This window comes from Sus scrofa, chromosome 6 (assembly GCF_000003025.6).
Source record: "Sus scrofa isolate TJ Tabasco breed Duroc chromosome 6, Sscrofa11.1, whole genome shotgun sequence".
Lineage (NCBI taxonomy): Eukaryota > Metazoa > Chordata > Mammalia > Artiodactyla > Suidae > Sus > Sus scrofa.
In genome coordinates this window covers 85917201-85943553 of record NC_010448.4, presented here as the reverse complement: position 1 = coordinate 85943553, position 26353 = coordinate 85917201, and the positions used below count along the sequence as shown (strand labels likewise).

General features: G+C 37.9%; 1 protein-coding gene across 48 annotated transcripts in view; it reads right to left on the bottom strand.

Moving 5' to 3' along the window:
- Positions 1–26353, bottom strand: part of EPB41 (erythrocyte membrane protein band 4.1) — a 186985-nt gene that overhangs the window by 85969 nt on the left and 74663 nt on the right. For 29 of the 48 annotated variants that reach the window (XM_013995881.2, XM_013995887.2, XM_021095688.1 and 26 more), the window contains exons 2-6: positions 20858–21335; positions 18435–18647; positions 15624–15728; positions 9900–9942; positions 968–1043 (exon numbers count right to left, since the gene is read on the bottom strand). In XM_013995881.2, coding sequence (XP_013851335.2) covers positions 968–1043; positions 9900–9942; positions 15624–15728; positions 18435–18647; positions 20858–21335 — 915 coding nt within the window. The remainder of the gene's footprint in view (positions 1–967; positions 1044–9899; positions 9943–15623; positions 15729–18434; positions 18648–20857; positions 21336–26353) is intronic. The other 19 variants (XM_021095691.1, XM_021095693.1, XM_021095713.1 and 16 more) reach the window with 1 other exon arrangement.

Sequence of the window (26353 nt, the reverse complement as noted above, 5' to 3'; positions counted from 1 at the left end):
TCAGAAAGCAGTTTCTCAATAATCCACAGTTCTATTGAACAAATATTTGCCAAGTACCTACTATGTATAATGCTCCATATAAGATGCTATGGATATAAACATGTATAGTAGTACTTTTTACTATGTACTGTTTTTACATTTTCTTTTTTTGCTAATATTTACATAGAATCTTATAAAGGCCACTTTCTTGAAAGGAATCAAGAAACTGTTTTTAAAGAGTATAAGATTTATCTCACCAACTAAGTGGGTTCAAGAATTACTGAGGAATGGAGTTCCCGTCGTGGCGCAGTGGTTAACGAATCCGACTAGGAACCATGAGGTTGAGGGTTCGGTCCCTGCCCTTGCTCAGTGGGTTAAGGATCCGGCGTTGCCGTGAGCTGTGGTGTAGGTTGCAGACGTGGCTCGGATCCAGCATTGCTGTGGCTCTGGCGTAGGCTGGTGGCTGCGGCTCCAATTCGACCCCTAGCCTGGGAATCTCCATATGCCGCAGAAGTGGCCTAAGAAACAGCAAAAAGACGAAAAAAAACAAAAAAACAAACAAAAAAAAGAATTACTGAGGAAGATTCAGTTCATGTATGTAATCATACCATTTAAAAGGGGAAAAGGAAGAAATAATAATACTGAGGCTTTCACTTTTTTTGACCTCTTAAGAGCGAGCATGGTGGGAGAGGAGGATTTAAAACAAACAAAAACCACAGAGCTATTTTGCTACTGCATTTGTGTCTTGTCTTTTGGAAGATGGTGTGGCTAAGGTTCCCTGTCCACAGTTAATTTCCCAGCCAGGCAAGTCACAGATATTTGTGGCTTTTAGGCTCACTCATTTGTAAGCCTGCCTTAAAGCGACAAGAAACTCTTAATCTTAGGTTTAATAGCCCATCGTATTTCTTCAATTCTGAATGGAGAAATTCCCAGAGCTGATCACAATGAGATTACTTATTACATATTTAACAATTAATAAATTATTTACCTTGTTATATCTTCTGTTAACTGTGCTGGGTCAGGTGGATAAAACTTTACATTAAATGTGAAATTCCAAGGGACACCTGTAAAAATAAACATAAAAGAATTTTATGCTTATGCTCAAGTTTCTGGTTGTTAGAAATACCTAAAAATGTTCAAAAAGATTTTTTTTTTCCCCTGAGTGCTTCTAATGCTTTCCTGCTTTGCAGATAAACACATTATTTTTCTTTAAAAAAGAAAACGAAGTTGTTTAGATACCCTAAAAGAGTATCTCATTTTTAACCCGATGTAATGTAATAGTTTTGTTTATAAAACTATATAAGCAGGAAGTTCCCTTTGTGGCTCGGTGGGAAAGACCCCAACTAGCAGACCCTGACTAGTATCCACAAGGATATGGGTTTGATCCCTGGCCTTGCTCAGTAGGTTAAGGACGTGGAGTTGTCGTGAGCTGTGGTGTAGGTTGCAGACATGGCTCGGATCCCACGTTGCTATGTCTGTGGTGTATGCCAGCACCTATAGCTCTGATTCAACCCCTAGCCTGGGAACTTCCACATGCAGTGCATGCAGCCCTAAAAAGCAAATAAACAAACAAAAAACTATATAAGCAAAACAACATGAAGGAAACCATCCTATAGGTCAACAGGTTTGTAGAAATGGTTTTCAAGAATATAAAAGCCTTATTTAGGGACTATAAAATGAGAATTTCCTAAAAAAAAAAAAATGGTTTTCAAAATGTGATCTATATACCACTCTGGGTCCTCAAAGGTCATTCGAGTGATCCACGGATGTTTTCTTTTGGGGTTGGCATTATTTATTTGTGATATCTCTCAACATTATCTTTAATAAACAAAAGCACTCTTCCCATTAATACGGGTGAGATTAAGAGATTTTAGGAATAAGAAGAGTATATGGCTCTTAGACACTCTAATAAAAAATATTTTAGGTAGCAAAACACAATACTTCAATCCTAAGACTCATACAAGTGTTTCATATTTTTTATCTACAATGAAAATCAGACATTACAAGTAAAAGTGGAGAATGCATTTCAATTTTTCCAGCTAAATGATATCCCTTCAGAGTTTTTCTGACATGACTGCTGACTGCCCAAAGAGTAGAGCCTGATCTCAGTCAGAAATAAGTATGACTGGTTATGAGGCTAGGAGCTGCATTTTATTCAGTTCTTATTGCAGGCCAGGCACTAGGCTGGGACCCTTGTATACAATAACTCATTTAATCCTCACAGAAACCCAAGGAGGTAGGCACTACTAGCAGTTCATTTTATTTATGAAGAAGCAGAGGCTTAAGAAAATATATAGCTAATAAATTCAGGGTCTCTGACTCCAAATCCCATGCTTTTTATCACTGGACTCTACTACCCCACCATGAGTACCTGTGTTTCAAACATTGTTCTGTTTTGCATCCACAGTATTTTGTCTCCAAACACCTTTTTTTTTTCTTTTTAGGGCCACACCCACGGCATACAGAAGTTCCCAGGCTAGGGATCGAATCAGAACTACTGCTGTCGGCCTACACCACAACCACAGCAATGCCAGATCCTTTAACCCCACGGAGTAAGGCCAGGGACTGAACTGTGTCCTCTTGGATGCTAGTTGGATTATTCCCACTGCACCATAATGGGAACTCCCTCCAAATATCTTTTTTATTGCTATTGGCTGGCGATGACAATATGCAATTTAAATTTGAAGTAATTTGAATATCTTAATGCATATGTAGATTTAAGCATGTTAAAATATTTAATATAGGAGTTTCTTGGAAATGGTTGATATTTTCCGTCAAAATTTGGACTGGAAGGCAAATTCAAGACCATATAACAAACTTGCCTCAAATTTAGTCAATCCTAATGTCTGCTATCAACTCACTTCTAATGTTTCATAGCCCAAAAATTTTAAATGGAACTTAGAAAGTCGACCCTATAATTGTTTCTCATAAAGGGGGGAAGGAGTACTTACAATTCAAACACTGTAACATGCCATCTGTTGTTTCGCTTTCTGATATGATAAAAATCACATCAATCTACTCATTGTTAACTCATAATTCCTATATAGACATTTTAAAAAGGTGACTTCTAGGCTACCAACAAAAATGAATTGGCTGGAGTTCCCATCGTCACTCAGCCGAAATGAATCTGACTAGTATCCATGAGGACGCAGGTTCAATCCTGGCCTCACTCAGTGGGTTAATGATTTGGTGTTGCTGTGAGCTGTGGTATAGGCTGCAGATGCAGCTTGGATCCTGAGCTGCTGTTGCTGTGGTGTAGGCCAGTGGTTACAGCTTCAGTTCAACCCCTAGCCTGGGAACCTCCAAATGCCACAAGTGTGGCCCCAAAAAGACAAAAAAAAAAGCATTGCTGGAGCTCCCATTGTGGCTCAGTGGTAACGAACCCAACTAGTATACATGAGGACTCAGTTCAATCCCTGGCCTTGCTCAGTGGATTAAGGATCTGGTGTTGCCACGAGCTCTGATGTAAGTCACAGACGTGGCTAGGATCTCACATTGCTATGGCTGTGGTGTAAGCCGGCAGCTATAACTCTGATTCGACCCCTAGCCTGGGAATTTCCATATGCTTCGGGTGAGGCCCTAAAAAGCAAAAAAAAAAAGTGTGTTGGCTACAGCAAATCAAGATGGGAAAAAAGCCAAAGGAATGTTTAATAAATATTAATTCAGCATTTAAGAACTTCAAACATAAATTTATTTATTTCATAACACACATAAATGGCAATGTTTTAACTGTATAGGAGGAGTAATATTAAGGAAAGTAAATTAGCAATACTTTACAAAGTGTGATTTTTGTTTTCTTTTTGAGCTAATCAATATAAAAAGCTTGATACCCACAGATAGCGGGGAAAATAAGAATTTTATTCTCTTGCTGATGTGAGTGTAAATCAGTACAACACCATGGAAAACAATTTGACAATACCTATCAAAACATAAAATGGATATACCCTTTCGCCTAGCAATTCCATTTCCGTAAATGTATCTAAACATACACTTAAATGTGGTCAAATGATATATGTATAAGATACTGTGGAAATGTCTACAGACAACCTAAATGTATTTATTTAGCAAGAAAAGATACATTGCCACTATCTAGTGTTAAGTGAGAAAAAAAAATCAAGGTAAAGAATAGTACATATAGAAAGCAACTGTGAAAGTTGGGGGTAGAAAAAAGTACATATTACAGGTATGCTTATAGGTGCAAAGCCTATCCCTGTAAGGATATATATAATAAACTAGGTATAGGAATTGGGAAATAAGGAAGGGGAACTCCTGGGGAGGAAAACTGAGTAGCGAGGGGAAAGTGGATTAAGAGAGATCTAATTTCACTACATATTCTTTTATACCACTCGAAATTGGTACTTTGTGTGTGTGTGTGTATATATATATGCTTTTTTTTTTTAAAGGATAATATTTGTCTCATCCCACTAAAATGCAAATTCCTGAAGGCAAGAATTTTGTTTCATTTGGTGTGTATTCCTAACACCTAAAATAGTGCTTGGCATATCATGGATGCTAAGAAATATTGGCTGAGTGAATAAAAAAAATAAAGCCACTGGTTGCACAGCACTGCTGTGAAGGTCATATGAGAATGCCATAGCTCCAGAAAAAAAAAAAAAAAAGCTGTTTTATTTTTTTAAAAAAAAAGACCACGAGATGGAGTTCCTGTTGTGGCTCAGTGGGTTAAAAGCCCAATGTAGTGTCCAAGAGGATGCAGGTTTGATCCCTGGCCTCATTCAGTGAGTTAAAGATCTCCGGCATTGCCACAAGCTGCAGCGGAGGCCGACAGCTGCAACTCCGATTCGACCCCTAGCCTGGGAACTTTTTTTTTACAGCAGATGTGGCTGTAAAAAAATAAGTAAATTTAAAAAAAAAAAGAAAAGACCACAAGAGAAGGATAACAGGTACTGCTGTATTAAAATTATTCACCTACCCATTAATGTGGACCTCTAATGACGTTGCTACTAGACCTAATCAAATGAAAACACTTTTTAAAATGGTTGGCTTTTTACTGGAAACTAGGTCTAGTCACTTATGATGGAGCATGATAATGTGAGAAAAAAGAATGTATACATGTATGTGTGACTGGGTCACCATGCTGTACAGTAGAAAAATATAATGATAAAAGGTAATCAAAAAATAAAATAAAATAAAATATTAAAAAATTAAATGGTTGGCTTTTTCCTCTTCATTTAACCCAAAACAAAGAAGTTTAACCGCATTAGAAATAACCATACGGGAGTTCCCGTTGTGGCGCAGTGGTTAACGAATCCGACTAGGAACCATGAGGTTGCGGGTTCGGTCCCTGCCCTTGCTCAGTGGGTTAACGATCCGGCGTTGCCGTGAGCTGTGGTGTAGGTTGCAGACGCGGCTCGGATCCCGAGTTGCAGTGGCTCTGGCGTAGGCCGGTGGCTACAGCTCCGATTCAACCCCTAGCCTGGGAACCTCCATATGCCGCGGGAGCGGCCCAAGAAATAGCAACAATAACAACAACAAAAAAGACAAAAAAAAGACCAAAAAAAAAAAAAAAAGAAAGAAATAACCATACGCAAACAGAAATGTCCCAATAACTCTTACTCTTCTCCTTTGTATAAGGACCCATACTTTTGGTTCCTATTCATTTCCATGCAAGAGAAACAAGTTTGGGATACTGCTAAAGAAGATAGTTTAACTGCAAGCAAGCTCAGAGTTCAATGCAGTAGAGAAGCTAGAAAAGTTAATCACTTGGAATTCAAAAAACATTTATGCTTTATTTGAGCTTTAGTCATTGACCACTTCTAGAACATAACACATATATGGCTGACTTTGAACAAGCCTGTGGTTAGGGCACAGACCCTCTGCATATATCGTACAATCCCTACCCACACTGCTTCACTATCTGCCTCTCTATCCACAGATTCAACCAACTGTGCATCCTATATATAGTATCACCTGCACGTAAGTGGACCCACCCCACCCTCATATTACTAAGGGTCAACTGTAATTAGTAAACCCTACAGAGAATGTTTAGGGGAAAAAAAGGAGGCTGGAAAATCTCTAATATTTTTTAACATTAAAATTTCTGCCTTCTACCTCAGCAATACCCCAATGACATTCCTGACAAAAGTAAATAAGTACATAAGCTGAAGATTCATGCACGGTGAGGAGATACCAGACAAACTCGTCCGTTTACAAAATAATGGGTCTGGATTCTGCAAAACTATCAATGTTATTAAATACTTCAAAGACCAAGGAACGGTTCCAGATTAAAGAAAACTAAAGCAACGTGATAATAATGTGAAGTATCACCTTGCACTTTCTTTTGCTATAAAGATAAGGCTTATAGTTTATAATATTGTTTCGATGCTTATTTCCAGCTTTTAGTAACTGTATTATGGTTGTGTTAGAAAATTCCTAGTTTTTAGGATATGCAAACTGAAGTATTTAGGGGTAGAAGGACATCATGACTGCAACTTATCCTTCTTTTTAAAACTGAGGTAAAATTCATATAATTTTAACCATTTTAAAGTATATAATCCAGTACACTTAATGGTATAATTCAGCAGTTTTTAGTACATTCACAATATTGTATAACCATTACCTCTATCTAGTTTCAAACATTTTCATCACCCACAAAGGAGACTCTGAATCCATTAAGCTCCCTTGCCACCTTCCTCCTAGCCCCTGGCAACCTCTAGTCTGCTTTCTGTCTCTATGGGTCTGTATTTCACACAAATGGAATCATACACATGTGCCCTTTTATATCTGGCTCCTTTTACTTAGCATGACGTTTGAGGTTCATCAATGCTGTAGCATGTATCAGTACTTCATTCCATTGTATGGATATACACAGTTTGTTTACCCATTATCCACTGATGGACATTTGGATTCTTTTCCCCTTCAGGCTACTGTGAACGGCACTGCTAATGTTGTAACTTACTATTAAATGGTTCAGAAAAAAGGCTCTGTGTGTGTGTGTGTGTGTGTGTGTGTGTGTGTGTGTAGATAAAGAGAAAAAAAGACAAAACAAATGTAGTAAAATATTAACATTTGAGGAATCTGGGTGAAGAGTATCCAGGAATTCTTTGTACCATTCTTTCAACTTGTAAGTTTGAAATTACGTCCAAAATTTTTTTAAATTAGTAACTGGAAAAAATTCCTGCCTTCTGAGTACACAGAAAATTAGCAATTATTCCATACACTAGTGGTGGGGATATAAACTATTACAATCAATTTAAATTACAATCAACTTAAAGGCTATATCTGGTAAAACTAAAAATAAACATACTCTAATCTAGAAATTCCACATTCAGGTATGTAGCCTAAATCAGTGGATTTTTTTTTTTAACTATGGAGCATGATCCATTGTGAAATAAATCAGTTTCATGGATCAAAATCAGCATTTAAAAAATGAAATAGAATACAAAAGAAAAAAGTCAGAGGATATCATTCATAGGAAAGAATAAAAACTGTTTTGTGAAATTTACTTTTCAACTGAGATGTACTCCAAAATCATGTTGTATAAGAAAAGCTAGTCTCGGGAGTTTCCATCATGGCGCAGCAGAAATGAATCTGACTAGGAGCCTTGAGGTTGCAGGTTTGATCCCCAGCCTCACTCAGTTAAGGATCTGGCGTTGCTGTGAGCTGTGGTGAGCTGTGGTGTAGGTCACAGACACGGCTAGGATCTGGCATTGCTGTGGCTCTGATGCAGGCTGGCAGCTATAGCTCTGATTAGACCCCCTGGCCTGAGAACCTCCGTGCCTCGGGTGCGGCCCTAAAAAAAAAAGAAAAAAAGGAAAAGCTAGTCCTAAATGATTAGCTGTTATATAATTCAATTTATATCATGTTCAAAAAGGTAAAACATAAAGTTTTTAGGTATACATTAGGTAATTTAAAACATTTTAAAAATAAAATGGAATCGTTAACACAAAATTCAGTACAGTGGTGACCTCTGCAGAGGAAGGTGAAGAGGATGCATTTAGAAGAGGCAAAACCTGGACTATAGAATTTCTTAAGCATAATTTGCGTTTTTTTATATGTCAGTATTTTTTAGGAGATATATGAAAGGTATGGATATAGGCATGGATATATGCATAGGTATGGATATACAGCAGGAAAAATATAAAACCATGGACTGAATCAGCCCAAATTCAAAAGAGATTTCTATGGACAGGGAAAGAAGGGGATACAACTAAGAGGAAAACAAAACAAAAGAAATAAACCGTACCTGTACTGTTCTATTTTATTTTTATTTATTTATTTCTCTCTATCTCTCTCTCTCTCTCTCTCCCCCTTTTTTTTTTAGGGCTGCACCCGCGGCATATGGAAGTTCCCAGGCTAGGGGTCCAATCCGAGCTACAGCTGCCAGCCTATGCCACAGCCACAGCAAGAATCAGATTCAAACCGCGTCTGTGACCTACACCACAGCTCAAGGCAACGCCGGATCCCCAACCCACTAAGCGAGGCCAGGGATCTAACCTGCATTCCCATGGATATCAGTCGGATTTGTTTCCACTGTGTTACAGCAGCAACTCCCAATGAAAGATAGTTAAAAAAAAACACAAAGTCTTTGCAATAGAGAAATGTTGACCTTCTCTTTGGTGCAATGAAGTGTTTACATTTTGATTCCCTATTAAAGTTTGTGTTACAGGCACAGTTTTTCTTTCCCATGTTAAGAGTTTTTATTTTGTAATTTTTTAAAAAGACACTTAGGTTATTTTTCTTAGCAAGACTTTTTTTTTTTTTTTTAAATAGCCTGAAAGATAATCTACTAGGTATTCTTCTCCACACATCATAAACTCTGTTTTAACTTTTCTTCCTAGAGTCTTCTTATACAATCATTTATTCTTGAGTAATATTGAATATTAACAATATTTTCATAGAAAGGGGCTTAGAATCATGTTTTTTCTTGTCATGTCTCAAATATTCTGAATATTTTTTTCTCTGACTTGCATTTTAAAACAAGACTTTATAGGCAGGGGGCAAATACAGAGAGTTGCCAGTCCAAAGGAGTATTGTGCTTCTCTATTTTAATGTAAATAAATAGGGACTAAAGGAAAACATTTCACCATAACACAACTGTTTTCTCTTAAGAAATAAATGGAAAATAAAATCTGTTTTCAGGTAACACATTTAAAACTTACTAATCATGATGAATAACATCTTTTGCAGTTCCTACAAGTTTCCTCAAAAATAAACTAAACATCTAGTCAGAAATAGGGGTGGGGAGGGGGGGTCCCTATCCTTTAGTCCATTGGGCCTGGGGCTACAAAATACTAATCTACGCTTTTTTTTCAAGCTAGAAAACTCTATCCCAGGACACCAGTCTGGGGAGGGTGTCCAACAGTAATATATGCCAGAGGGCCTGGAACTAAGAGAAAGCCACAATGTCAGAAAGGCCACTGGCAAGAAATTTCCATTCTTTTCTTTTTTTTCCTTCCATAGTTCCTTATATATTTCAGATTGGAGGAAGACTATTGAAAAGGGACAATAAAAAAGAACTGCAGAGAGGGAAACCCGGAGAAGGTTAGAACTCAACAGTCCAGAACAATTTAAATGGAACAGGATCAGGCAGCAAACTCCCAATTGTATACTATCACAGTCTCAGTCACTACCATTTGGAGAACTGACTCCCATATCCTTTCTCTCCTATTCTTTGTTCTTTCCACCCTCTGTTTCTCTCAGTCATTCCTATCTTTCTCCACTTTGCCTAGTTGAAAAAAAAAAAAAAAGAAATCAAGATCTGGCCTACATCTCAATGGTGTCTACCTCTACTGTATCCTTCTATTATAGAATTGCCACGTTCCAAAGGAAGGCTTTATCTCAATTTCAAAGCCATCTGCCATAGTCAGGATTCTAAAGTGACTCACAGCCAGAAAATGGTTGGAAATCTTCCGACCTACTAAAAGAAAGAAAGAGCTATAAAAAGGGCTATATTCACTTACCACGAACCTGCTTTTTTATTTCTTTGGCAGAATCCAGCCATGTCTGTAAAAAGAAGAAAAGGCATTCACACAGAGCTCCAAAATACACCAGCCACAGAGAACCAGAAGTAGAGTTACTGACCACCTCCAATAGTCCTTCTAGGTCAACATACATTGCCAACATTCTTTGCATTAATTTCACATAAGATAGTGTTTTTAACAGAGAAACAGGGGGCCAGACAGCTGGGCTTGAATTCTAGCTCTACTACTTCCTAGCTGAGTGACTCTGGGCATCTCTGTACTTCAGTTTCCTCATCTATAAATGAAAAAAAGTGAGATATGAGTAGTAGTGCCTATCTTAGAGTTACTGTGAAGATTAAGATAGTTAATATATGTAAAGCTCTTAGTAAACAAGAAATGTCAAATAAGCACCTGTTATTTTCATTATTCTGTAAAGACTAACAGAGATCTATAACCAGAATTATGGGCATGACCTAGATCTTATTTTTCCCTCCAATTCTGACCTCCAGTTTCATCCAAGTTTTCTATGTCAGCACAGCACCAGGAACATGGTTCATGCTCAGTTAACGTTTACTGAATGAATAACTATTTTGTTTTCCCTGACTATGCTTGCTCACACTAATTTCTCCCTTCACCATTCTCCAACCTCAAAGTCTGCACACCATGAGGGCAGGGTTCCTCAAACCACAGTGGACCATGTTTTAAAAAAACAAACAAAAAGGAGTTACTGTAGTGGTGCAGCAGAAATGAATCCGACTGGAACATTAGGTTGCAGTTTCAATCCCTGGCCTTGCTCAGTGGGTTAAGGATTTAGTGTTGCCCTGAGCTGTGGTGTAGGTCGCAGATGCAGCTCGGATCTGACATTGCTATGGCAGTGGCGCAGGCTGACAGCGGTAGCTCTGATTCTACCCCTAGCCTGGGAAACTCCATATGCTGCAGGTGCATAAAAAAAAAAAAAAAAAAGAAAGAAAGAAAAAAAAAAGAGCCTCACCATTAACATCTTTCATAGGTTCCTTGAGAAATGTTTAAAGACAGAATTTTTTTCGTTTGTTTTTAAATTTATTTTTTCTTTCTTTTCTTTTTTTTTTTTTTGATCACTGAAGTGTGCTAATTCTAGTGCTTTTACTTCACTTACACGTTCTTTTTTTAAAAATTTTATGGTATTTTAAAATTTACGTTTATTTTGTTTTTTCAAACAAAATAAAAAAGGAATAACTTCCTTTTTTAGTTTTAATTCTTTTTTAAATTTGTTCTTTGTTGTTGGTTTTTATTTTAAAAGACAGATATTTCTAAATTGAATTGTCTAAAGATTTTTGACATAAGATATATACAGAAAAGTACATAAAACATATGGATGGATCAATAAATTATCAAAGTGAACATATATTATTGCCAGCAATCCCAGAAGCCCCTCTCATGCCTCCTCCCAACCCCTTCCCATTCCCTTTTCCAAAAAGTTTAGAATTGAATTTCAGTTGTATTTAGAAAAGAGGAGTGAGGTGGCCCCTCCTCATCCTGTACCAACAAGGGCAAAGTCCAAGGTGACCATCCCATTTATACAGGTGCCCATGAGAAGGTGGCACAACTGGAACTCTTGGTGCTGGCAGGAGTGCAAATTGGTAACACCACTTTGGAAAACTGATAGTAACTCATAAAGCTGAGCATATATGTGTGTCATATACAATCCAGCAATTCCGCTTCTAGGAATACACCCAACAGAAATGAATATGACATGATATGCACTAAAAGACATATAAGAATGTTCCCAGGGCAGCGTTCGTAAAAGCCACAAACTGTAATGAGCCAAATGTCCCTCAACAGTAGATTGCATAAATAAAGTGTGCTACAGTCAAACAGTGAACTATCATACAGCAGTGAGAGTGAATGAACTACTGCTCCACCCCACAACCTGGATGAAACTCAAAAACATCATACTGAACAAAACGAAAGAAGCCAGACCTAAGAGAACATACTGTATGGCTAGGTAAAGTTTAAAAATAGGCAAAAGAAATTGATGGTGTGGATGTTAGGAAGACATCTGCTACTTCTGACAGGGGCTGGGGGTGACGATTGTTAGGGGCTTGGCATAGTGACTGGAAGGCGGCACAAAGGGCATCCTGGAGCCTCCAGAAAAAAAATCCTTGATTCAAGCATGAATAACTAATTCCAAATAGGTATAAAATCTAGGAAGCAGCTATTTAACTCATATAACTTTGCTTCATGGTGGTAATAAATCTCTCACAAGACCATAGAAGTTTACTTCTGATTGCTTTTCCTCTTCTCTTGCCACACATTGTGGCAATAGGCCTATTGCCACGCAGTCTGTAGGGAAAGAGCAAGCCATTCCCTGTGAGGAAAAAGCCAATTCAATTACCTTTCCTTCCCACTAAAGGTACCCCACTGTCTATAAACAAAACATACAGATCCAGAAGCTCTTAAGCAGAGAAGTTACATGCACAAGGGACAAATCTTCACATATACAAAAGAAACACCCGAGAGGGGATGGGAAGAGGATGAAATATTTATCTCTCCTTGTATTATGGTTCCACAATATGAGGAACTAATTCTGTAAGCAGGAAACAAAAACCAAGAAACAAAGATAAAATGTAAAAGATGTTACAGGGATAAAAAGCTGAAGGAGAAATTACTTAGGAACGGACATCAGGCAAGGAATGAACTAACTGTGTAAATTGGAGTAAGTCACTGCCTTCAAGTTTTCTCATCTATAAAATGAAGGGGGTGACCCCCACAAGGCTTACAGCTCTAGAATGCTTTGTGTTTACAGAAAACTTAGATAAGTGACTAACAAAGATTAATTGCTCGGAGTTCCCGTTGTGGCTCAGTGGTTAACGAATCCGACTAGGAACCATGAGGTTACGGGTTCGATCCCTGCCTTTGCTCAAGGGGTGAAGGATCCGGCATTGCTGTGAGCTGTGGTGTAGGTCACAGATGCAGCTCAGATCTGGCATTGCTGTGGCTGTGGCATAGGCTGGCATTGCTGTGGCTGTGGCATAGGCTGGTAGCTGTGGCTCTGACTGGACCCCTGGCCTGGGAACTTCCATATGCCATGGGTACAAAAACAAAAAAAGAATACAAACATGGGTCCAGAACAATGGGTCACAGTCAAACCACACCAAGATGCATCACTGAGAATCTCAGAACAGGGAAGGAAGGAAGGGAGGGAGGGGGAAGGATTCTACTAACTTAGTTCTACAAAGGATCAGGAATCAGAATAGCTCTGACCTTCTTGATAGCCAACATTAAAAACTTTAAGACAAAAATAAATAAATAAGTAGTTAAAAAAATAAAAACTCTAAGACAATGGAGCAATGTTTCCAAAATTATGAAGGCAAATAATTTCAAGCCTAAAATTCTATACCCAACCAAACTGACAACCAAATATGACAATAATATAAAGATATTTTTCACACATGTAATATCTCAAAAAGATTACATCCCCAAATTTAATTCCTCATGAATGCGCTATCAAAACACAAGGAAATGCTAGGATAAAGGAAACTAAAGAAACATCACAAGAGAGAAGTAAAGCACATCCCCAGAATGATGATGATGTACAAACACAAAGCAACTCATCCAGACTGGAGAAGTATGACTCAAAGAGACAACATGTTGGGAAAGGACTGTCACCACCACAATGGCTTTTGCTACTGTATTATCCCTTGACCCTGACAATGCTAAAGAAGTCTTCTCCAGATTCATTTCTGTACAGGATTTATTTGGGCCATGCCCTACTTCTTGGATCAGCTAAAGACTTTCATTTTAACCCAAAGGACAACTCAGCTTTGACCTATTTCTGAGAGCTGGAAGTTAGCCATGATGAATTTAGAAGTAGGAAATAATAGAACAGCCCATTACCCCAAACCATATCCTGTAAGAACCTGGCCCTCAGACCTGCCAGATGCCCTGACTGTGATAAGACTTATGTTTCCCAGTATTCACTTGTCCACTGACTTCCCCAGAAGAGGTTTTTATAAACCATAAAACTAGTTGAAACTAGATTGACATCAACTTTTTTCCCCCAGAAATATTTTATCTAAGGGGGACAACAAAGCCCTTTTTTGGGGGGGTTTTTTTTTGTCTTTTTGCTATTTCTTGGGCCGCTCCCGCGGCATTTGGAGGTTCCCAGGCTAGGGGTCCAATTGGAGCTGTAGCCACCGGCCTACGCCAGAGCCACAGCAACTCGGGATCCGAGCCGCGTCTGCAACCTACACCACAGCTCAGGGCAATGCCGGATCGTTAACCCACTGAGCAAGGGCAGGGACCGAACCCGCAACCTCACGGTTCCTAGTCGGATTCGTTAACCACTGCGCCACAACGGGAACTACAAAACAATGTTTATTTGTTTTTGTCTTTTTAGGGCCATACCCACGGCATATGGAGGTTCCCAGGCCAGGGGTCTAATCGGAGCTGTAGCTGCTAGTCTACACCACAGCCACAGCAACGCGGGATCTGAGCCACATCTGAAACCTACACCATAGCTCACGGCAACACCGGATCCTTAACCCATTGAGCGAGGCCAGGGTTAGAACCCACAACCTCCTGATTCCTAATCAGATTCGTTAACCACTGAGCCACGACGGGAACTCCAAAAGCCCTTTTTTACCTTGCTGTACTTTGCTATACAAACAAAATTCAGCTTTTATATTGGGCACTTTTAAGATCACTTTATACATAAATATATAAATAAATTTAATTAAAGCAATTTAGTATTTGCTCACTAAAAAATAAACAGGATAGTGAAAACTACTACAAAGGAAATAAAACTAGCTGATAGGGCTGAATATCGATGACATCAACAACAGTGAAAAGTTTTCAATGCAACGGAAGTTTCTAAACCAACATAAGCACTGGAAGCTCTGCTGCAAGAGGAAAGAATTTCCTCTGCTGCATGTCCTTTGACAAGTCAGCTTCCAGCAATTAAAGTATACTTGGTTCACAGAAAAATTACAGCAGTTACATTAAATAAGTAGGTATTGGTACTCAGTGATTTTATTTATATGCCAAATTCAACTATTTTCAAATACTCCCACATCAACCTTGTTCCACATACATACCCACACAATATAAAAACATTCAATTTATTTCATTTCACTGAGACTGTATGACAGAATACTTTCCAAAGTATCTTCCTCGATTTACAGAAGAATTTTCTACTCTCTTCTCTCTCTCTCTTTTTTTTTTTTTTTGGCTCCACCCATGGATTACAGAACGAACCAGAGCCACAGCAGTGAACGAAGCCACTGCAGTGATAATGCTGGATCCTTAATCCACTGCACCACAGGAGAACTACAGGAGAACTTTCTAGCTAGCAGCTGCAGAAAGGTTTTCACTGCAGTTTTGGAGGTAATGTTTTATTTAATTATCTTAAAGCTTTCCTTACTAAGTACACTGTATCTTGGAGATGCAGACATCAATACATTCTTAACAATAGTAAATGAATTAAGAGTTCCTGTTGTGGCACAATGGGATTGGCAGTGTCTCTGGAGCATCAGGACACAGGTTTGATCCCTATCCCAGCACGGTTAAAGGATCCGGCGCTGCCGAAGCTGCAGCACAGGTCTGCAACTGTGGCTAGGATCAGATCCCTGGCCTGGGAACTGCGTATGCTTCCGGGTAGCCAAAAAAAAAAAAGAAAAGAAAAACAATAAATGAATTAAAACAATCTGGGAGAGTTAGTTTTTATATTACAAGCAGTCGCCTTACCTTAGAGGTTTCGTTATCCCAAATGGCTAGACCAAAGTAGTCTTCTTCCAAAAGATTGAGGTGTTCACATACTCGTTTAAGTAAATCTTGTCCCTTAGCATGTTTCTGCAAAGACATATATACTTTAGTTGAGGCTTCCTCTTATTTCTGTATTTATCACCAAACAGTATAAAATGTCACTTTCCAATTTCCTCTTTTATCCTTGGTTAGTAACACTTTCAGATGGCTATACAGTATAAACAGAACAATATGAGTAATAAAAAAACCTGTTTCTTAATTTGTCAGTTTAAATACGCAACACATGCATAGCTGCTTGGAAATGGTGCCACAATTTAAAGTAAAATTCCACATTCCTTGAATCGAGCAGCCCCTGCCTCCTTCCTAAACATTACCATCTTTATTTTGGGAGCAATATTTGTTCAAGTTTGCTATGGGCCACTGCCAGTCACTGTGAGTGCCCGAATTAACTGAATCGCGGTTGACAATGACAATTAGCAGTGGCTATGGAAATCATTAGACCAAATTTCCCCAAATGACCTTTAACGCAACTCCCTGCAATCTCATTCAGAAAATCTCATTCAGAAAAAATGCATAAAGTGTAAGATTTTGGATACCCTATGGATATTACCTGTTGCAGTGGCTCTTGCAGTTGTGCTACAAATCATTTCTTAATATTTTTCTTCCTAGAAAATCAAACCACTAATTTGGAGTCTTTGTATTTCTGTTCATAGGGAGGAAACGACCTAACGTAAGAACTGAGCTTTAAAGCCAAAAAGTTCTGGTTTTTCCATTTACTAACTAAACAACCTGAGTCGATTCAATTACTGTTTCTGAACATTAGCCTTCTCATCTGTAAAATGAGAAGAATATTTATACCCGCCCTATTACTGGAATTGTTGAAAAAAATTAAACATGCTAATGTCTTCTGAGAAACATATTTTTTAAAACTTCTAAAAAATTAGAAATCATTTTTAGCATATATAGACACATATGAATGACATGTCCTTCCTTCAATGAACTGAGTTATTTTTAATGACTATTAGTAATTCACATAGATATTAATTCATTTTCAGACTTATCCCATCAATATTACATTATTGCTTCACTTTTTCCCTTCCATGTTTTCACTCTAAATGACAGACAATGTGGAAATTCTTCACATACAGGTCCCTACTCTCTTATTTATAATTCCAAAATCCAGAAGTTCTGAAAAGTGAAAGGTTGGGTTTGGGGGGTTTTGTTTTATTTTGTTTTTGTTCAAATCTCATCTGAAGGCAAATTCTAACCTGAACTATTATAGACTATTTTTTTTAAATCAACTACATTCCAATATATAGGCTATTTTTTTATCTTTATTTATCCAACTTAAGAGCAAATCTTCATACATTTTCCCACAGAAAAAAATGCGTTTTATCACATACCTACTGCTATACACCCTACTGGGTGTATTATGAAATTTGAAGAATATGTACTTATTGCTTTTCTAAAACCCAAAACATTCTGAATTCTGAAACACATCATTCCCAAAATGTTTCATACATAAGGGACCCATATCTAGATGTGGTCTGAATGGGAAGAATGAGTGTGGAATACCTTTCTCCACCTCTAGACTAGATAGTTGTGAGAAGCAGAAAGAGCAGACCTAGGTCTCCTCTAGTTACCAGTGCAGTATAATTTTTGAAGTGCCACACTGTATTTTTCTTGATTCCTTTTTTAAAACTTGCAGAGGGAATACCTATTAATAAATATAATATTTTAATTGTGCTTTGATATATTTACATATAAATAATTACATTTAGAAATAATTTCTTACATACCTAAGATACAAGTATATGTGAATTATATGTTTTATCAAAAGGTATTATTAGTAATAATCACAATTGCTTTATACACCAAGCATATCATAATTGACAATTAAGCTCTAGTTTAAAATAATAGCTGATAGATTTTCAAGGATTTTAACTTGTCTTGAAGAAGCAAAAGAATAACTAACTGACATTTTTATTCTATCTTGATTTAATCCTTTATTCTTTTCTGGAAGTAACAGAAAATTTCCGTAAGTGGCATTAGTTGATTTTAGTTTTTTATATCCTATCTCATGCAGCTAAAGAAATACATTAAATAAACTAAAGCTCATTAAGGTTTATATCTGAGAGAAATGAATAGATAGTAATTTTTTTTTTTTTTTGACAAGTACAATTATAGGGACTGCTAGGCCTAGAAATTGAGACTACCCTGGGAAATCTAGTCACGGAAGGCTACTCTATAAATAACCAACCAATTTTTTTCTTAAACATAACTGTTTGGGATTATAAGAGTAACACATGCTCAATTCACAAGATCTGGCAGATACAGAAAAAAACTGAAGAAGAAAATAAGACTCGCTTGTAATCCTTTCACACCTCCACTTCCAGAAAATCACTGTTAATATCTCAGTCCATAGAAAGAGTCATTATTCACGGTCTTATCTCAGGCCATGGCACCACTTACCCAATCCTACTTGAAACAATTTGCAAGGAGTTCCCGTAGTGGCACATCAAAAATGAATCCATCTAGGAACCATGAGGTTGTGGGTTCAATCCCTGGCTTTGCACAGTGGGCTAAGGACCTGGCATTGCTATGAGCTGTGGTGTAGGTCGAAGACGCAGCTTGGATCCTGCGTTGCTGTGGCTGTGGTGTAGGCTGGCAGCTGTAGACCCCCACCCTGGGAACCTCCATAAACTGTGGGTGTAGCCCGAAAAAAAGAAAAAAAAGGAAAGAAAAGAAACAATTTGTAAGAGTTCTAACCACTGGAAACTGAAATGCACTCACCTCCACAACACATTCGAAAACTGTGTCATCCAACAAAGAAACCTTGCAATGCATGTTTCTGTGTCTTCTGATGGATTTCTGGGAAGATTTTAATTCTCTTTCTGCTTTTGATTCAGGACTTTCTTCTTTTACGTCTGTTTTAGAGCACTCTTCAAGTCCTTCTCCTTCCTTAGTCTCAAAATCTAGATCTTCCCTGTGTTCTTCCTGAGCAGGCTACATATCCGTGACATCAGCAAGTCAGTAATGAAGACATTTAACAAAACATGCTGTATACACATGTACCTATAATATTGCTACCAATAAAATCACTAACTGAAGAAAAAAAAAAGTTAAAGCAAATATAAACAATATTAAGTAATTATTTTTCTATTAGAGATATGATCTCACAAAAGATCTACAGACTCTGCTACTCCTAAAACTTTATAAAAGAAGGCAGAAGCCTATCTTTAGGTAGAGTCCCATCTTTCAAATCAGTAAGTGAAGGTTTCAGGTAAACTCGAGGACACCAATCTGTTGCTCTCAGCACTATAGAGTCTTCTGTCTGTGCCATTATCTACTATTAAAGCCTATCAAAACAAACATCTTTGCCCCATGATCTTCAATTTTAGTGAGGTAGCTTTATAAACTACAAAATGAGGTGTAGATGAGATTTGTCATGTAGTCTAAATTTTTATGACTGGCTAAGAGGGGTTCTTGGAACCATTTTAGAGCTTAAGGTAACATATGCAGTAGGCTAACAACTGTAAATACCAATTAACTCATTTTTACCATGTATCAATCATGATAAATGCAAAGAAAATTCAAAGAAGCAAGAGATAGATTGAAGTCTGGTTCTCCTTGGGCAATCATTAAGTTGACCCCAAAGTCATACAGGTAAGTGGGAAATTTTGGTATGTACTTACTTTCAACACAATCAGATTGCTGAAAGATTCTTGACTAAACCTCACTAGTTATTTTCTTTCAAAAGAATACATAGCTGACATTTAGGAAAAAGGATTTAACTATTTGGCTTCTGCTCCTCCTGCATTAGATATTGGAGGTGGTCTGAAAGGCTCCTTCCTTCATGACCCTCTTAAATGTGACCTCTTTCAGAGAGGCCTTCTTTAGTTATATCCTATCCAGCCTATCTCCACTCCACTAGTATTCTTCATGCCAGTACTCTGCTGTCTTCACAACATTTATTACAGTAAATATTTTGTATTTACTACTTTTTTGTCTTTTCCATTAGACTATAAAGTTATAAGAGTAGGGATCAGGTTTGTTTTATAATAAGAATGATGACAATAAAAACCACCAACATTTCTACAGCAATTACAGTGGGTCATCTGCTGTTCTAAAAAGCATTACTTATATGAATTCATTTAACCCTATGGGAAGGGAACAATTATTATCCCCCTTTAACAAATAAGAAACTGAGGCCAGAGAAGTTAATTTGTCTAGGATCATACAGTCAATAAGTCACACACCAGTTTGACTCCAGAATTCATTATCCCCCCCCCTTTTTTTTTGTCTTTTTAGGGCCACACCTGTGGCATATGGAGGTTCCAAGGCTAGGGGCTGAATTGGAGATGCAGCTGCTGACCTACACCACAGCCACAGCAACACAGGATCCAAGCCTCATCTGCAACCTACAATGCAGCTCACCACAACGCCAGATCCTTAACCCAGTGAGCGAAGCCAGGGATGACCTACATCCTCAGATACTAGTTGGGTTCTTAACCCCACTGAACCACAAAGGGAACTTCAGAATTCATGATCTTAAAACCTCTTTGTCACATTGTAGTTTTTATCTACTAGTGTATGTCCAGCCTGGCACACACAGTAGGTTTTCAATAAATATTTGTTGAGTGAATAAGTAAATATTTTAAAATGACATATGGCTTCTAAAAAAATCCAAGATACCCTAGATGAAGGCTGGTGCAGTCCTATAATGCAAACTGACTTTTAAAAAACCCTGTACAGGGGAGTTCCTGTTGTGGCACAGCAGAAATGAATCCAACTAGGAACCATGAGGTTTCGGGTTTGATCCCTAGGGTTTGATCCCTAGCCTCGCTCAGCAGGTTAAGGATCTGGTGTTGCCGTGAGCTGCAGTGTGGGTCGCAGACACAGCTCAGATCTGGCGTAGCTGTGGCTGTGGTGTAGGCCAGTGGCTACCGCTCTGATTTGACCCCTAGCCCGGGAACCTCCATATGCCATGGGTGCGGCCCTAAAAAGATAAATAAATAAATAAATAAAATCAAGTTTCCATTGACTGCATGAATTTCTTTAGAGCAGAATCTCCAAAGCATCCTATTACTTTTTACAAGTAATGCCTAAATCAACAGGCTGTAAGAAATAAAACCAAATGTTCTTACATGAAAAGTAGAGTGTATATATAACCTACCCTCACCATTCCCTCCTCCCCCACATTCCCACACCCTTACCTGTGTTTCTGCACTGCTTAAAGAATGAAGATCAAGGGATGGGTCTGTTTTGAGCTCAGGTTCAGGAGCTGCAATCGGGGCCTTCAAAATGATCTCTTCGTCAAGACTGGCGCCAAATTCTATCTCTTTCTGACCTCCTTCACCTTTCTCTTTAGCTGACTCTACTTCTTTGCCTTCTTCCTCAGAGACCTGAGATTTAGGTCTTTTGAGAAATGAGGAGAACAGCCGTGACAAGCCCCTGTTTTCTGATGTCCGCTCCCTGTTCTTGGTTAAGTCTTCGTGTGTTGGAGTGTCGCCATTAGACGTTTTCAGCTTCTGCTCACACTGATTATCTCCCTCGGCTGCTGCTTGAGAAGCCTCTTCCAGCTGAGTTTCCTGTTGACCCGAGTTTGTAACTCCCTCACCCTCTTCCTTCTGTTGTTGGTGCTGTGGATTTTCAGCCTCAGCCACTAAACTCTTCTCTGTTGTCATGATGTTGCTATTAAAAAGAAGATGGAAAAGGGGGCTCTTAGAAGCAGGACACATTATTGAAGACAAAACCCACAATCAGGTCAAGTGTGCCAGAATTAATATTTTTAGGTATTTAATCACCAACAGACAGTGCTCCAGTCCATTAAACATAGGATTTTCCATTAAAGCACAAAAATATCTTACCTATACATCCTGGATAAATTATGCATGCCTTGACTTGCTAAGGTTATGACATAGAGAAATTAGCCTAAAATAGTACCCCCTGAAGCCACCTTATGAAATGAATCATATTTTAAATTCAATGCTCAGAACTGTATACAGCAAATACAGTTTTACCCTTCCTAAAAAAACATCTTATTTATATATTGTCCTTTGAGGGTAAGATCTGCAGGTGCAAGGTTTGCAAGGAATTATCTGCAAAATTCTCTATACCCCAAGAAATGATGGGATTAAAAGGCTCCCAACTCTTTATTGTTCTTGTATGTTTCTCAGAACACATAGACTTTTCTATATTAATAGAAATGTAGAATTTTGATCATTTGTTATCAGACTTGACAACAGCAATAACAAGTATACAGTTCAAATAATCACAAAAAAAAATCTTTAGGTTTTCATGTTACCACACTAAATTATAGCCCCTTGCAGAAGCATCCAACTTTAAGTTCTTTAAGACCTTTTTTCCTTCTGACAAATATGATTTAGAATGCTCAGCATTTTCGTCCTTTTTCTTTTCTTTTCTTTTTTTTAGGGACACACCGCAGCATATGGAGGTTCCCAGGCTAGGGGTCGAATCGGAGCCACGTCTGGGACCTATGCCACAGCTCATGGCAATGCTGGATCCTTAACCTACTGAGTGAGGCCAGGGATTGGACCTGCATCCCCATGGATACTAGTCAGATTCGTTTCCACTGAGCCATGATGGGAACTCCCAGGATGCTCAGCATTTTTAATAGTAGCAGTGATGAAATAGCGAAGAAAAATTTAGAAAGCAAATGTTGATTCGACTGTAAGAGAAGAGAAGGCAGGCTGCAGACCTCACATATTTCAAACTTTTTGGTTTCTAGACTCTTGATCTCAAAAATCCCAGTACTGGAGTTCCCGTCATGGCTCAGTGGTTAACGAATCCGACTAGGAACCATGAGGTTGCAGGTTCGATCCCTGGCCTTGCTCAGTGGATTAACGATCCAGTGTTGCCCTGAGCTGTGGTTGCAGGCTGCAGACACAGCTCAGATCCTGCGCTGCTGTGGCTCTGTCGTAGGCTGGTGGCTACAGCTCCGATTCGACCCCTAGCCTGGGAACCTCCATATGCCGTGGGAGTAGCCCAAGAAAATGGCAAAAAGACAAAAAAAAAATAAAAATAAAAATAAAAATCCCAGTACTATTAGTTAAGCCACATAAAAATGCCAAAAAGCAATGTCACACCTAGTTCCTTAAAGGATATCCAACATGCAATGGAACTTGTAAGCAATGAAATTGACTACTGATGATAGCTGAGTCACTGCTATGCCTAAAAGTAGTCCACTCAAAAAGCAGCATTTACACTGTCTTTGCTTCTGTTCCATACTCTTTAGATGAAGTAATTTCACTTGGAGGTTAACAATCCAAATTACTGAACCATATTTAGCTCATTCTGTCTTCAGGCCCTTTACATTTGCTGTTCTCTCTGCCCATGATATTCTTCTTCTGGATATTTGAAAGCTGGTCTGCCTCTGCTTAGATGCCACCTCATCAGAAAGGCCTCTCATACAACCCTACCTAAAATAATGGTCCTTATTCCTCCAGATGGCCTCACAGTACTACTGCACTTATTATTACTTACAATTATCTTGTTAACTTATTTGTTTACTGGTTTATTGTCCCCCCTCCACTAAAGTGTAAGTTCCATGAGGACAGAATAGTACCTGGCACATTATAGGTACTATAAAAGTCTGTTGAATAAACTAATTTCAACTGAATATACCTGAAAAAAAGTGTTCCCTAAACTAGTCAGGTAAATTTACTTCAAATGCACAGGTCCTATGCTAGGTGCTAGAGATGCAATAATAAATAAACAAACAAATAAGGTCTATATCATCATGGCGTTTATATTCTTCATTCAATTTTAGCCAGTATAATGAAAGAAAATTTAAGAGAATTCTTATTTACAATATGAGTGAAATCTAAATAATTGTATATATATGAAACAGAGCAGTTAAAAGGGAAGGAAGCTAATGGTATTGAGCACTATTTCATGTCAGGCCTTGTGTCAGAGACATTATCTACATTATTTAAATCAAGCCTTTCTGTAACCCTGCAAGGCAAAGAGGAATCACTTAAGAGGAAACTGAAATTCAGAAAGTAACTGGCCTGAGGTCATGCTGCTAGTAGATGACAAAACACTATAAGTGGTAGTGAAATAAAGGTATATTCATAAAAGGAAAAGCCTTTATGTGAGCTCTTACTGCTCATCTACTCAAAATTTTGGGGGGCAATAAGAATATTTACAGAAGCAATTTTCTAGCCTCATCCATTAAGTCATCAAAATTACTTTGCACTAATAAAATACACAATTTGGTCTTTATAAATACTACTTAAACATTTACCAACTAATATACATTCTGAATTTGTTACCCTTGATAGAGGTATACCTGTATTTAAAAGAAATAAAATTGTCTTCCATTCTTCCTTATATAGGAGTAGGCAATTGATTTTTCCAAAATTCTTTTTCTTTAATCTCTAAGTAATCAAACTTGACCCAGAAAGAACATTTGGATGTCAAACCACCAGTTATTCTAAAAGAGTAATGATTTGAGAGCACCAATTTACTTCACACTTCCTTTGCAAAAATAAACTGAGGACAGGCTGAGGATTTAGCACTATTTTCCATGGATTTCAGGTGTAACTTTATCATTCACCTTACTGAAGGATACAGAAACCATTTCTATATTAAAATTTTCCTATACAACAGACTTTACAACAAGATCTCTCATAAAAGATCTACTAAAAATTGGAGTTCCCGTCGTGGCTCAGTGGTGAACGAATCCGACTAGGAACCCTGCCTACACCACAGCCACAGCAACTTGAGATCTGAGCTGCATCTGTGACCTACACCACAGCTCAGGGCAACGCCGGATCCTTAACTCACTGAACAAGTCCAGGGATTGAAACTGTGTCCTCATGGATACTAGCAGATTCATTTCCAGTGAGCCACAATGGGAACTTTTTTGGGGGGGGGAATCCAACAACCAGAAAATCAAATAATGCAGATTCAGCAGAGATGCTACAATTCCATCTATGCAATGAAAAATAGATAAAAATGAATTATTAAGGACGGTTTTCATGTATGTTCTTTCCATCCATGCACATACGGGTAGCAATCAATGCATTTAGTAAGAGTCACAAGAGCCAAAGATAGTGGGGTCCGGGGAGGCAGGGGATATAAAAAAAAAATGAAACTGACAAACCAGGCAAGTATCTCCAGTTAACTGTGATCAGAATTAAACAAAAAATAAACAGCAAAAAGAAACAATCCTATGGGCCATTTACTAAAAGCTCAAATAAACTCATCCTGAGAAATCTGTTAACACATGCAGCCAAGTTCTCACATTACAAACGATAGGATGGGTAATCAGAAGAAAAGATACAAAAAAGTCAAGAAGCAAAGACAGAATAAATGCTCTACAAACAGGCCCTTCCTGTGTAAATGACACTATTTTTCATCCTGGAAAAAGAAATTCAAAAGGAGGTATCTATTTACTTAATGTCAGAAAGAGGTCTTTTGATTAAAAAAAAAAAAAACAAAAAAAGTCAGCATAGCCCTTAAGTCAAAGTGACAAGTTCACATTCCATCTCAATCCTAATCCTCCAAACTTTAGGAATTATACCCCATCTGGTATCAAAGATACACTTGTTTTAACAGTATACATGTGTTGACTTTAGGCAAATCAGATCTTTAAAAATCTGACACTAAGCAGATTGCAAGGACCAGACAATATCTTTCACCCTTTCTATTATCTCTTTCTAACATTAGTATAGTCAACGCTCCACTAATGTTTCATAGGTGGAAAACTTGGCAAAAACACTACAGTCTGGCACTACTAGGAAAATTTCCCTTGCAATCACCATTTAGGGATGAAGTTTAATAACCTAATTCTTGGTAATACTTCTCAAAGTAGCTCACTGAACATAAATCAATGTTTACTGGGCACTAGTTGTGTATAAAGTTTTGGCTCAGCTCTTTGAGAGGGACCCCAAAGAATAATATACAATCCTTAAGGAGATAAGACATTTATACAAATGACTAAAATACAAGACAGGCCCTGGTGCTTAATCAGAAAAGGCCTCATGAATAGAACCAATTGAGCATTCGAGAAATATAAAGTAAGTACTTCTAACCAGAGAGATTACAAAAGGGCATGTCAGGAGTATAAAATGTCAATAGAAAGCAACCTGAAGGTGCAAAGAGCAAATGAAATTCCAGACAAGGGAATTGGCATTACTAAGAATATTATAACTATTCAGGAACTAATAATGGGTTCTGGAATAGTCAAGGAACTATACTGGACTACTAGTAAGTAGTCCAGACTGGTTGAAATAGGGCTACAAAAGAGAAGTAGGAGGAGATAAGGTTAGAACAGAGTTACCATTTAAAATTAAATCTAACTGAAATAATAATAATAGGTATCTACCATTTATTGAGTACTTATTAAATACCATACATTATTCTACATAATTTACCATGTTATCTTAGATTCATTCTATAATATAGGTGTTTTCATTTCCCACCTAAATATCAATAGGTTCTGGGAGGTTAAAAATTTTGCCTCAGATCATAGAATTAAGCTCTTTGCATGGAGTGTATGTGAAGATGGAAGAAAGAGACAGGGAAAGACAGGCAAAGAAAACAGATTATGAAAGGACTGGAAATATGCTAAAGAGTTCAAACTTTATCCTGAAGTCAGTAGAGAATCATTGAAGGTTTTTAAACAGGGAACTGGGTAAACAAAGTAGAAGCAAGACAGACTAGAAGAGAAACTCAACAAATGA